We start from the raw sequence: 13,442 nt of genomic DNA, 5'->3' as shown, positions 1-13,442 counted from the left end.
AAATAAAAAAATTCAGAAAATAATGACGGTTCCCAAAAGTCTATATCTATATCTATATCTATATTTATATGTTTTAAAAAATTAAAACCTTCCTCTTCTAAAAGAAGTTTAAAACATCGAGAAAATAACGACAGTCCCACCAATATATATTTATATTTATATGTTTTAAAAGCTTAAATACAAGGATTCGTTTTATAAAAAAAGAAAAAAACCGAGAATGATGACTAATTCCACAAATATATATTTATATTTTTAAAATTTAAAAATTTGAATTTTTTTTTCAAGAAGGCTAAAAAAATCTAGAAAATAATAACCGGTCTCACAAATCTACATCTATTTATTTTAAAAAATTAAAAACCATGTTTTATGGGGATAAGGCTCTCAAAAATTCGATAAAATTTCATTCAGAAACCGAGCGAGGCCATCTGGCTACACAAGTCCGCTTTATATTTTATACAGATAGAGATGTACATTTCTTGAAAGGTTGATATTTCCAAACTTATAATCTTTTTGAAACAAATAAATATGGATTGATTTAAGCGGTTGGACGCTTATTTTCCTCAAAGAAGGTTTCGGATTTGAGTCTTCATTATATATAATAACATACATTAATTTCTAGAAAGGTTGATATTTCAAAACTTAAAATCTTGTAGAAATGTCTCCCACTTTCTTTGTTTTCTTTCTTTTTAGCATAGATCCAACAATTGACATTGTATCCATCACTCAATGATAAGGAACTGGAACATAAGGCAAACATTTCCACTGTCTGTAGAACTATTCGTGGAGCTCACGCGTTGCATGAAATAATACACCAATCTAAAAAGAAATTACAATTATAAATTTAAAAGAAAAACTCCTTCGAGAATCAAAAGTGAAACAAAAATAATAAAACAAACAAACAACCTTCATGTTTAGTCGTAGACGAACTTACTTTCTGAGAACTTGCGTATAGGAATAGCCTTTCTAGAGATAAAATTCATATCACCAATCTTGAGAAAGAATATGAGAAAACAAGTAAAAATTATAGAAAAATATATAAAAAAGGAAAAATTACGATAAAAATGAGAGAAAAAATAAAAGTATAAATTTAATCAACTCACTTGCATATATTTCAAGAGCTCAATTCTAGTTGTAGACGTATTGTTTGAGAGCTGAATAGGCCCGCGTGCATGTGTGTGATAATTCATGTTTATAACTATAACTATCATTCATAATCTACATAAAATATAATCAGATTTGTTTTCCTTTTTGGGTGAACAAATCTGATTTATTTTTTGAAAAGAAAATATAATTCACACACACACACACACACACACACACACACACACACACACACACACACACACACACACACATATATATCTAATCTATTTTTTTAAAATGGATATCTATAAAACATATTATGTATTTATACTTTTTCTTCCTATATATACTGAAGGTTGTCCACGTAATCATATATTAATATATTTATATTATGTATAAATATATATATATATATATTAATATTATTTTCATGTTAATATTGATGTAATCAAAAATTAATTTTTATTTTACAAAATTCAAGATTATTATATAATATCTATACATATAATAAAGTCTTCCCATTTATTTCAAATACATTATGTTATATAAATTATAAAAATTAAAGAAATCAAGAAATCGGATTTTATGATGAGATATCTTTAAAAAATATTTTTTATTAAAATAATTCCGAAAATAAAAATAAAGAAATAAAAACCTAGAAACTCATTTCAAAAACATATGCTACTATATACTTAATTTTGATGTTAATATTGATGGGATGACATATTAATTTTTATTTAAAAAATTCAAGATTATCAAATGATATCTATAGACATAATAAAATCATCTCATTTACTTCAAATAAATTATGCTATATATATAAATTATAAAAATTAAAGAAATCAAGAAATCGGATTATATGATTAGTATCTTTAAAAAATAATTTTTGTTAAAATAATTCTGAAAATAAATAAAATAAATAAAAACCTAGAAAACTCCTTTCAAAAAATACATATTAATATATACTTATTTTGACGTTAATATTAATGTGATGAAATATTAATTTTTATTTTAAAAATTCAAGATTATCAAATAAAATCTTCTCATTTATTCCAAACAAATTATGTTGTATAAATTATGAAAATTAAAGAAATCAAGAAATTGAATTTTATGATGAGATATCTTTAAAAAATAATTTTTTATTAAAAATAATTCGAAAAATAAAAAAAAAATAAAAACCTAGAAAATTCCATTTAACAAAGAAGGTGAGGAACATAGGACCAATGCAGGAGGATCCTGAAAGCCCTGATCATTGGCAGTTACAGTTCAGGAAGATCCAGAAGGAGATTATTGAGCTCTGGGATGCGTGCAATGTTTCATTGGTTCATCCGACTTACTTCTTCTTGCTCTTCAAAGGTGACCCTGCAGACTCCATTTACATGGAGGTGGAACTCAGGAGACTTGTCTTTCCTCGAGAACGCATTTGATCGGGGGAGTCAAACTCTGGAAGGCGGTCACACCCTGAGCGCGGCATCAAGGTATTGACTCTAGAATAAGCAAGAAAGATTGCTTCATGAAATGACTGTGCATCTAGGTAATCTTGCGAATATGCCAGTAGATTGCTGTACAGTGCAGTAAATTCGCGCCCCTTATAATAATCATGCATCAGAATTACTGCTTAGTGTTAGTAAACAGCCGAGGGATGTCTCTTTAAGTTTATTACCACATTCTTCACTCTTTTATATTGATGTTTGCGTGACTAACTTCCTGCGGTAAATAGTACTACCGTTTGGTAGCTTGCTACTACATCTAGATCTCTTCTGTCAATAATACCACAACTCTGTTTTCATATTCTCTTACAATAGCCTGCAGGATCTTTGCCATGAGAGGCAGATGCTGAGGAAGCAGATGCAGAAGAAGGTCTCTACAATAGACGGGGAGAGACTGTTCCTCACGTGGGGTATTGGCTTGGACTCGAAGAACAGGAGCTTGCAGTTGGCCTGCCGCCTTTGGACCCGCACGGATGACATCGACCACATATCTGAAAGTGCCTCCATTGTGGCGATGCTTGTGGGGCTCGTCCCTGCAGAGGATGCCCCGAAGGAAATGTCCGGCCTGAACTTTGCGCCTCGGGGATCCGGCAGGAGATCAAATGTCTTCAAAAAGGGGAGTGTTATCTCCATTGTGAGGTCAGCAGCCCAAGTCTATCTCCTTTATGTTTGCCAATACAATATCGGTTCGTCATGCCTCGACGATCGGTACAGGTTAAATATAGGTTTAGAAAGACTCAGGTGCTTGTCTTCCGAGTTGTCTCTGTTGTAAGTTAGACGCTTAAGTCACGTTTATTGGCTATCCTATTAACAGGCAGAGTGTTCTTCGGCTTGTGATTATTTATGTGGTTGGTAACATTTGTACAAAAGAAAGGCTTTGTAAATTTACTGGAGATCGGAGACTTTTGGCAATTGAAATTTGATCCTTTAAACTGTTTCAGCTTTCTAAATTCTGCTTGAACCCATTAGCAAAGGGGGAGTGGTTGGTGTAAACTTTCAGAAAAAGCCTTCTCAGGAAACTGCAAACAAATTTGATAACTGATAAATTGCATCTCAAGCCTATGCATTACAATCCGATTCTTTAATCATGAAACCGAAACCGGCACGAACTTTGAAGATATATAGTTGGAAAAAAAAAATGGATGACTGCCGGCCCCACTGGAACAGCCCAACCACAGCACAAATCCTTCGGGGCTTATTAAACAAACGGAAAGGGAGCAGAGGGATGGTCTTCACTAGGGACTGCACGGGCATTTATAGGCTCCTCGTCTTGGCCATCCTCCTCGGCCATTGGTTGCTTGGTTGAGACCGAAGCATCCTTACCCTTGTCATGATGTTCTTCTGGCTGCCACTGTTAACACAAACAATATACGAGTGTGTCAATTGACATGGAAAAATTGTCGATTCCAAGAAAAGAAAGATTCAATGGATAGAGCATAGTCGGTGATGGATCTATCCAGTGTTGTTATTGCGGCTACTCGATAAACAATTGGGAATTGAAGACGCGAAATATTCACTCTGCAAGTTGCTTTTCGTGTTGAATTTGGCTCTGGAAACTTCGGAAAATGGTCATTTTTAATCGGAAAACTTTTGCAAAATCGATTGTTGTTTCAAGACATTTCGGTTAGGTATCTGACTTGAAAGAAGCGAACTCATAAATAGCAGCATAAGGTGCAAAGTAAACATACCTCGACCACTGGTTGCTTGGTTGAGACCAAAGCATCCTTACCCTTGTCATGATGTTCTTCTGGCTGCCACGGTTAACACAAACAATATACGACTGTGTCAATTGACATGGAAAAATTGTCGATTCCAAGAAAAGAAAGATTCAATGGACAGAGCATAGTTGGTGATGGATCTATCCAGTATTGTTATTGCAACTACTCGATAAACAATTGGAATTGAAGACACGAAATATTCACTCTGTAAGTTGCTTTTTGTGTTGAATTTGGCCCTGGAAGCTTCGGAAAATGGTCATTTTTAATCCGCGAACTTTTGCAAAATCGATTGTTGTTTCAAGACATTTCGGTTAGGTACCTGACTTGAAAGAAGCGAACTCATTAATAGCAGCATGGTGCAAAGTAAACATACCTCAACTTCGATGACTTGGCAATGCTTCAGTATTTTCTCAGAATCCGTGAAAAACTCATGGTGCATTTTTGTGAGAATAAGTTCCTTCAGTGACTCAAGATGCTCCAGACTATCGATCCCTTCGAATCGAAGCTCCGGACATTTTCGAATTTCGAGCTCTTTAAGTTTAGGCATGCAGCCTTGCTCCAGAATCAACTTCTTCAGTTTGGTGAGGTTCCAGAGCTTCAAAACCCGGAGGCTCGGGAATGCATCCTTTGAGCAACTCATTTTCTCACCTGTGTATGAATTGGATAAGAGCCTCAAGGTTCTCAGTTGCTGTAACTGCCCAAGGTTGTGCATCGGGTCATCTGAAAACTCGGACTTGGACAGCGTGAGGACCTTGAGGCATGAAGGCAGCTGATTTGCTTCCACATTTTGGAGTCTCCCGAGCAGGTACAGGTCGAACAGACTGCGAAGCTCGGGCAAGGAGGGAAGGCTAGGCGGGGGCGACCCCTTTTCTTTTTCTGTTTTGGTCTTCGACTCCTTATCCTTTTCTTTTTCTGTTTTGGTCTTCTCCTTATCCTTTTCAATCATGCCCAGCTTCAGAGACTGAAGATTGGTCAGCATGGGAACCCACCGGGCTATATTGTTCCCTAGCTTGTAGCTCCACTGGGAGATGATCCCGAGCTTGGTAAGGCCTCTCAAGGACTTCATCAGACCATTCACTAAGTCGTCATCAATGCTGCTCACATATAGCCCAGTCAAGGTTCGAAGGTCTGGTAAGAACCCTGAGCTCGTGCAACGTTTGAGGATCGATGGATCAACGGGAAACCCATTCAAGTAGAGGTGCCGGAGGCTCTTAGACTTCCAAAGGGAAACCGGAAGGACTATATTGGTGTTCTTAATGTCCAAGGTCTCCAGTTGTGGGAGATCGCCAACGGAGTTGGGTAGTGAATCCAGGACCGTCGACCTCAACCCAAGGTACTTCAAGAGGACTAACCTCCCAATAACGCCGGGCAAGTACGGCTTGTAAACACCTTCCAGGTCGAGTACCCTTAGGAGCCGGTGACTGTTGTGCAAAGTCACGGCTCGGAGGAACTTATCTATGTCGCTGGTGAGGATTCCCTTCCGGGCGTAAAAGGAAGTGAAGGAACGCATTCGCTTGACGTTGTAAGGGTCCGACCAGCCGAAGCTCTTGATGTTGGAGTATTCCGCGAGCCAATGGATGCTGGACTGCCGCCTTTTGAACCTGTCCGATTCCGCCTGAGTTGGCCCAGAATCTTTTGGCTTTTGGTCGTGGATGTGGAGGAGGCCAAGGTCTACCGCTTGGCGACGGAACGTATCATAGAGAGGTGTCACCACTCGGCACGTCCTTGGGGTCCCGTCGGGGTTCCAACTCACCACTTCGACCATGTTGCTCAGTATCAGGTCCTCCAGATACTTCTCCCCCCAGACTTCGGGATTCACGTGAAGCCTGTCATCGCACTCACCCATCAGCAACTCCTCGCCGAGCCATAACCGTACTATCCTTCGTACCGGAATTGGCATAGCTTTAGGGAAGAGGGTCAAGTAAAGAAAACACGGCTTTTCTTCCGGCGGCAAGTAATTGTAACTCAAAGTGAGTATGTCGGTGAGACTCTGTACTCTCTTGATCACGTCATGCCAATTCTTAGTCCCACGACTAAGGTTCATCAATAGCCCGCCTAGCAGAACGATCTTGAGGGGCAAGCCCCCACTCGCTGGGAAGATCTTCTCCTTGATGTCCTCATCCTGCAAGTTGATTTCCAAGCTACGCGCTTTCTCCTTAAAGAGCTGCACAGTGTCACCCAACTCCAAATTGTTTAGTTCGATTGGGGGGTAATCATAATCAACTACACTTGCCATTTGCCAGCTTCGGGTCGTGACTAGGACGCGGCTTTTTTTGGAGTCGGGAAGGAACCTTATGAACTGATACCAGGAGTGAGTGTCGTCGTAATCATCCAACACTATGAGGTACCTCTTGTCATAAAGTTCCTTCTGGAGAGCTTGCGTCACCTCCTTGTCCTCCATGTGCTCGCGGTTCTTCAACACCTGGTTGTCCATGTACTCGCTGTTCTTCTTCAGCTGGTCTGAGATCTGCTTCAGGACCAAGTACCTTATATCTTTGAGTGCACGATCATCCGAGACGTGTACCCAGGCTCGGCATGGGAAGTGCTTCTTGATTTCCGGTCGGTTGTAAATCCTCCAGGCGAGGTACGTCTTGCCCGACCCTTCTTCACCGACGACCGCACTGCAATAGAGACCCTTGTGAGCATCAGTAAGGAGTCGATCATTGATGACCCTGTCGAGAGCACCGCGGAATATGCTAGTGTTCTCAGCTGTGTTTTCTTGGTCGGCATTGACTCTCCTCCACCGGTCGTAGTACTGGTGGGCCCTTTCGTTGGGGATGGTCGGCCTCGAATCAGGGGCGGCCCCTTTCAGGTACAGGTGTTGGTCCGCAAGTGCCCCATCCACTTGCCTGACGAAGAGCCTCATCCTCCGCCAGAGGAGGCCCTTCCTCAGTGTCGCGAGCACGTCGGGAACAAGCGTGATAGTCACCTGCTCCCACTTGCCTATCGGGCGGAAGAAAATGTCAATGTGGTCCTCGGCCTGGTAGAGGGCCCGCAGGAGGCGGTCCGTCCACTCAGGATGGCTATCCTTCTTGCTCTCGTCCTTCAAGAAATCGTAGATCCGTTTGAGCTTTGGGATCACATCATCGAGCTGACTCTTCAGCAAGGGGCACAACTCCTTGGCCGACTTGAGCTTCCGCAGCTTCTCTATCATTATCACCACCACCGCATCAGCCACTATATTAATCGGCTCGCTCTCCTTATCTCTCTCCATTTTTTTTTGGCTAATATCTCTCTCCATTTATTCACCGAAAGCAAGCTCTCTTTTCTCTATTTCCCTTTTCTCTTCTAAGGTTGCAGGTTCTTCTTTGCTGCTGGGAATTAGGATCCTTGGGTTACCTTACTTATAGTCCTCCACCGTGTGTCGATAGGTTCTTTCCGTGCGAGTATGATCATATATGTAGCTACCAACCATGCTTCCATTCATGATTCCTAACCTTGCCTTGTGTTCCATAACTATCAAAAAGAGAAAAACCAAGTGAACGAATGAGAGAAAGAGATCGACCCGGGCTTTACTCAGTGCCCAAGTAACGTTTACGAAGAATATCGGTCCAATTGTCTCTGAAGCCTCAGCTTGGAGAGATGAGTGATAAAGAGAAGCAATTCCTGAGACATTTCTACTGTATACGGAATAGAATGCGATTCTATTATATTTTTGTTATATAAAATATTGTTGTAAGTTGTTAAAAATAATAATTTAAAATCAATAAAAATTTACTATATTACTATTATGTATAAGACTAATAGTAATATCATTTTACGAATAAGATAATGAAAAAATTGGTGCATTAGTACAAATAAAATAGGTAAAAAATTATAAAACTCGTGTCCGCCAATTTGAAAAGAGATTATGCATAAAAAAGAAAAAACTCCAGCCTTGTTACATTGTATCTTAAGTTAGCTACATACATAAAATGGAGAACCCAAAAATTTTACAAAAGTTTACATGTAGAAAAGCAAAAAGTAGAAAAATGATCATCATTCACGTCTAATAATAGACGTACCAAAATAAGGTTGTGTACATACAAAAAATTAAAAACTTGCATTTAATGGTAACAATATTTTTTCAGAGCCAAATCGGATACGCATACTATTTATATATAGATAATACAACATATCTATATCTATATATATATAAAAGAATATATCATCTGATTTGCATTATGAAAATCAAATATGATCTTGTCACGGGCTCAGAGTTTGATACCCGTGCGGGCATCCAGGGATACAAGCACCGAGGCTCCCCAGGATTGACAGGCTAACACATATATCCAACCAATACGGAGTACAACACCCGAAATACGCACCTGTGATATAGCAGCTCATATTAGCCCACGTACAATGAAGGCAATCAGTACACAGTCATAGGAACTCCATTATTGCACTTGGGAAGAGACCAGGAAGCTGGCCCATGACGTTCTCCCCCACCCAATCCGCAAACGTCCTTGTTGCGGGCTTGTCCGTGCAGCAGTCCCAACGCCTTACATCGCCTTCACCCCACACCACAAACCCTCGTGGTGTCAGTACCTCAGCAACAACACTGCCTTCACCGCACACCACTCCGTAGTGGTGTCAATTCCAGAGCAGTTCGGCTCCCACTACACAAACTCCCCCACGGAAAAGGACACAAGAACACATCAGGTTCCATGACAGTTTACGCCTTCGCTGGTTGTTGTATCACGTGTCTTCCCTAGCTTGCCGACCATTGGATCATCCTAGTGAGACACCACAACCAGCTTCCTTGTTGAACGAAGACCAGCGACTCTCGACACCCTAGCTTGGAGTCTCCACGCTCTCCTCTCGTAGGAAAGCACTCCTGCCTGAGCCGAAGCGTCACTACGCTTGTCACTGCAACCTCGTCGACCCTGCATCATCATGGCTTACTCCTACCAAGACTAGCTCTGATACCACTTGTCACGGGCTCAAAGTTTGATGCCCGTGCGGGCGTCCAGGGATACGAGCACCGAGGCTCCCCGGACCAGCCCTCCCCAGGATTGACATGCTAACACAGATATCCAACCAATATGAAGTACAACACCCGGAATACGCACCTGTGATATAGCTGCTCATATTAGCCCACGTACAATGAAAGCAATTAGTACACAGTCATAGAAACTCTATTATCGCATTTGGGGAGAGACCAGGAAGCTGGCCCGTGACAATCTTATGTGGTTTATTTTATTGGGATCTTTTCATAAAATACTTATAATATAAAAATAAAAAATTGAGAAAATATTGACGATTCCTAATGTCTATATCTATATCTAAATTTATATGTTTTAAAAAATTACAAACCTCCTCTTGTAAAAGAAGTTTAAAACATTGAGAAAATAACGATAGTCTCACCAACATATATTTATATTCATATGTTTTAAAAGCTCAAATATAAAAATTATTTTTATAAAAAAGCTAAAAACTAACAATGATGATTGATTCCACGAATTTATATTTATATATTTTAAAATTTTTAAAAAATCGAAAAAACAATTTCAAGAAGGCTAAAAAAGTCAAGAAAATAATTACAAGTCCCACAAATCTACATTTATATATTTTAAAATTTTTAAAACTTTATTTTTAAGAAAAAAAGGTCAAAATTCGAGAAAATTTCATTTAGAAACCGAGCAAGGCCATCTAGCTAGAACTTCGTTTTATATTTTACTAGTCGTGAAGCTCGTGCATTGCATGGAATAGTTCCACTAATTCGAAAAAAAAATATGATTAAAAATTAAAAAGAAAAATTGCTTGGATAACCAAAAGTGAAATAAAAATAATAAAATAAACAAACAGTCTTCGCATTTAGTAATAGAATAACTTACTTTTTGAGAGCTTGTATATAGGGGTAGCAATACCTTTAGAGAGATGAAACTCACATCACCAACTTGGAAAAATAATATGAAAAAAGCAAAAAATTAGAGAAAAATAAAAGAATGAAAATTTTCGACAAAAATAAAAAAAATCAAAGCATAAATTTAATCAACTCACTTGTATCTAAAGAGAGACATAGCTCCAATAGCTCGCGTCTAGCTGTAAACGTATTCTTCGAGAGCTGAATAAACTTTTATTTATGTTTGTGTAATTCATATTTGTAACTATCACACAATACATAGATAAAATATAATCTGATTTGTTTTCTTTTTTCGGTGAACAAATCTTTTTTTTTTGAAAAGTAAATATAATTTATATATATCTATCAATATTATCTAATTTATTATTAAAAATATATATTTGCAAAAACATATAATTTATATGTTTTTTTATATATACTAAAGGTTGTCCACATAACCATATATTAACATATAATATATTATGTATGAATATATGCTAATATATATACTTATTTTGATGTTAATATTTATTTATGAGATATTAATTTTTTATTTTAAAAATTTTGAGATTATTAAATAATATCTATACATGTAATAAAATCTTCTCATTTATTTCAAATATATTATGTTATATTGATTATAAAATTAAAGAAATCAAGAAATTGGATTTTATGATAATATATCTTTAAATAATTTTTTTTATTAAAATCTTTTTGAAAATAAAAATTCAAAAAATCTAAAAAATTCCATATATATTTATAAAATATTATCTAATCTATTCTTAAAAAATAGATATCTATAAGACAATATAATTCATGTTTACTACAAATCATTCACATAACCATATATTAATATATCTATATCATATATGAATATATAATAACATATACTTATTTTGATGTTAATATTTATGTAATGAAATATTTTTAAAAAATAATAATTCTGAAAATAAAAAATTCAAAAAAATATAGAAAATTCTATATATATATATATATATCTATAAAATATTGACTAATCTATTTTTAAAAATAGATATCTATAAAATAATATAATTCATATATGCTTTTTCTTATATTATATATACTAAAAGTTCTCCACATATATCTATATTATGTATGAATATATAAAATATGTACTTATTTTGATGTTAATATTTAATTGATGAAATGTTTATTTTTTATTTTAAAAAATTCAAGATTATTAAAAAATATACAGATTACAAAAATTAAAAAAAATAGGAAATCGTATTTTATGATAAGATATCTTTTTAAAATATTTTTTTATTAAAAATAATTTCAAAAATTAAAAATAATTAAAAAACTTAGAAAGTTCCATTTAGAAAATTCATATTAAATTCAATGGAGATCACCGTATTACCCAAAAGAATTTATGGTATTATCTGTTTTATTAAATGAAATATTATTTTAGAAGATTTTGTTGTTAATTTTATAATATAGTATAATTTTAAATTTTAAAAAACGCAAAAAATCAAGAAAAATCTATTTAGAAACGGAGCATTCTAAAGCCATCTAAGATGAAATATTTACTTTCATATTAAAAAGTTCAAGATTATTAACTAATATATGAATTATAAAAATTAAAGAAATCAAGAAATAAGATTTTATCATGAGTTATCTTTTAAAAATATTTTTTATTTAAAAGTAATTCCGAAAATAAAAAAAAATTAAAAACTTAGAAAGTCCATTTAGAAAATTATTTTGCCTTCAATTGGAGATTATCGTAATATCCAAAGATTTTATGGTATTTTTGGTTTTTTAAATGGAATATTATTTCATAAGATTTCTTTGCTAATTTTATAATCAAAGACAATTTAAAATTTTAAAAACTCAAAAAATAAAGAAAATTTCATTCATAAACGGAGCGTTCTAAGGCTATCTGGCCGGGCACATCTCGTACCTTGCTTTCATATATACTAATAGTATAGTCCGTGCGTTGTACGAAATAGTACAACAGTCTGAAAAGAAATTATTATTAAGAATTAAAAAGAGAAATTCCTTTGAAAGTCAAAAGTGGAACAAAATAAATAAAATAAGAAAACAACCTTCTTCACCTTTAGTGGTAAACGAACTTATTTTCTGAGAGCTTGCATATAGGGGTAACCTTTCGAGAGATGAAAGTCACATTACTAATCTTAAGAAAGAATATCAAGAAAAAAAAAAGAGCAAAAAAAAAGAGAAAATAAAATTACGATAAAAATGAGAGAAAAAAATCAAAACATGAATTCAATTATCTCACTTGCATTTAGGGATAGACATACATTTCGAGAGCTCGCGTCTTATTGTAAAAGTATTATTTGAGATCTAAATAGGTCCATGTGCATCTATGTGATGAGTTATATTTATAACTATCATATATAATCCAGATAAAATATAATCTGATTTATTTTCCTTTTTTTGTTAACAAATATGATTTGTTTTTTGAAAAGAAAATATAATTCATATATATATCTATACTATAAATTATTATCTAATATATTTTTAAAAAATAGATATCTACAAAAACATATAACTTATATATACTTTTTCTTCCTCTACTGAAGGATGTCCACATAACCATATATTAAGTATATTTATATTATGTATAAATATATATACTAATATATACTTATTTTCATGTTAATATAGATGTGATGAAACATTAATTTTTATTTAAAAAATTCAAGATTATTAAATAATATTTATACATATAATAAAATCTTTTCATTTGTTTCAAATACATTACATTATAAAAATTATAAAAATTAAAGAAATCAAGAAATCATATTTTTTGATGAGATAACTTCAAAAAAATATATTTTTTATTAAAAATAATTCCGAAAATATAAATAAACAAATAAAAACCTAGAAAATTCCTTTTAAAAAATATATGCTAATATATACTTATTTTGATGTTAATATTGACGTGATGAAATATTAATTTAATTTTAGAAAATTCAAGATTATTAAATAATATCTACACATATAATAAACTCTTCTTATTTATTTCAAATACATTATGTTATATAAATTATAAAAATTAAAGAAATCAAATTTTATGATGTACCTTTAAAAAAAATTACTGAAAGTAATTTCGAAAATAAAATAATAAAAATCTAGAAAATTTCATTCAGAAAATTCATATTGCCTTAGATATCACTATAGTATTCGAAAGATTTTGTGATATTTGCAGTCTTTTTAAAATGGAATATTATAACCGAAAATAATTTCGAAAGATTTTGTTGCTAATTTCATAATAAAAGATAATTAAAAATTTAAAAAACTAAAAAAACTGAGAAAATTTCATTCCGAAACGAAGCATTCTAACAC

The 13,442-nt window shown here is 34.2% G+C and overlaps 1 protein-coding gene across 1 annotated transcript; it reads right to left on the bottom strand.

Moving 5' to 3' along the window:
- Positions 1–3,537: 3,537 nt before the first annotated feature.
- LOC116198990 (putative disease resistance RPP13-like protein 2) lies at positions 3,538–7,625 on the bottom strand. Its single transcript, XM_031529273.1, has 3 exons — positions 4,665–7,625; positions 4,262–4,324; positions 3,538–3,924 (listed from the first exon to the last, which is right to left on the bottom strand). Exons 1-3 carry the CDS (start codon positions 7,530–7,532, stop codon positions 3,772–3,774), a joined length of 3,084 nt encoding a protein of 1,027 aa, XP_031385133.1. The 5' UTR covers positions 7,533–7,625; the 3' UTR covers positions 3,538–3,771.
- Between the last annotated feature and the right edge of the window lie 5,817 nt (positions 7,626–13,442).

This window comes from Punica granatum, chromosome 3, assembly GCF_007655135.1.
Source record: "Punica granatum isolate Tunisia-2019 chromosome 3, ASM765513v2, whole genome shotgun sequence".
Taxonomy (NCBI): Eukaryota; Viridiplantae; Streptophyta; class Magnoliopsida; order Myrtales; family Lythraceae; genus Punica; species Punica granatum.
The sequence above is the reverse complement of the archived record's forward strand: the minus strand, read 5'-3'. Positions and strand labels throughout refer to the sequence as shown.

Excerpts from the sequence above, each read along its gene's own strand:
- LOC116198990 (XM_031529273.1), bottom strand. The coding sequence starts at position 7,532 with ATGGAGAGAGATATTAGCCAAAAAAAAATGGAGAGAGATAAGGAGAGC. Across the intron at positions 4,325-4,664 it reads GCCAAGTCATCGAAGTTGAG|CCAGAAGAACATCATGACAA; the intron begins GTATGTTTACTT and ends TAACCGTGGCAG. Across the intron at positions 3,925-4,261 it reads CCAAGCAACCAGTGGTCGAG|TGGCAGCCAGAAGAACATCA; the intron begins GTATGTTTACTT and ends TTGTGTTAACAG.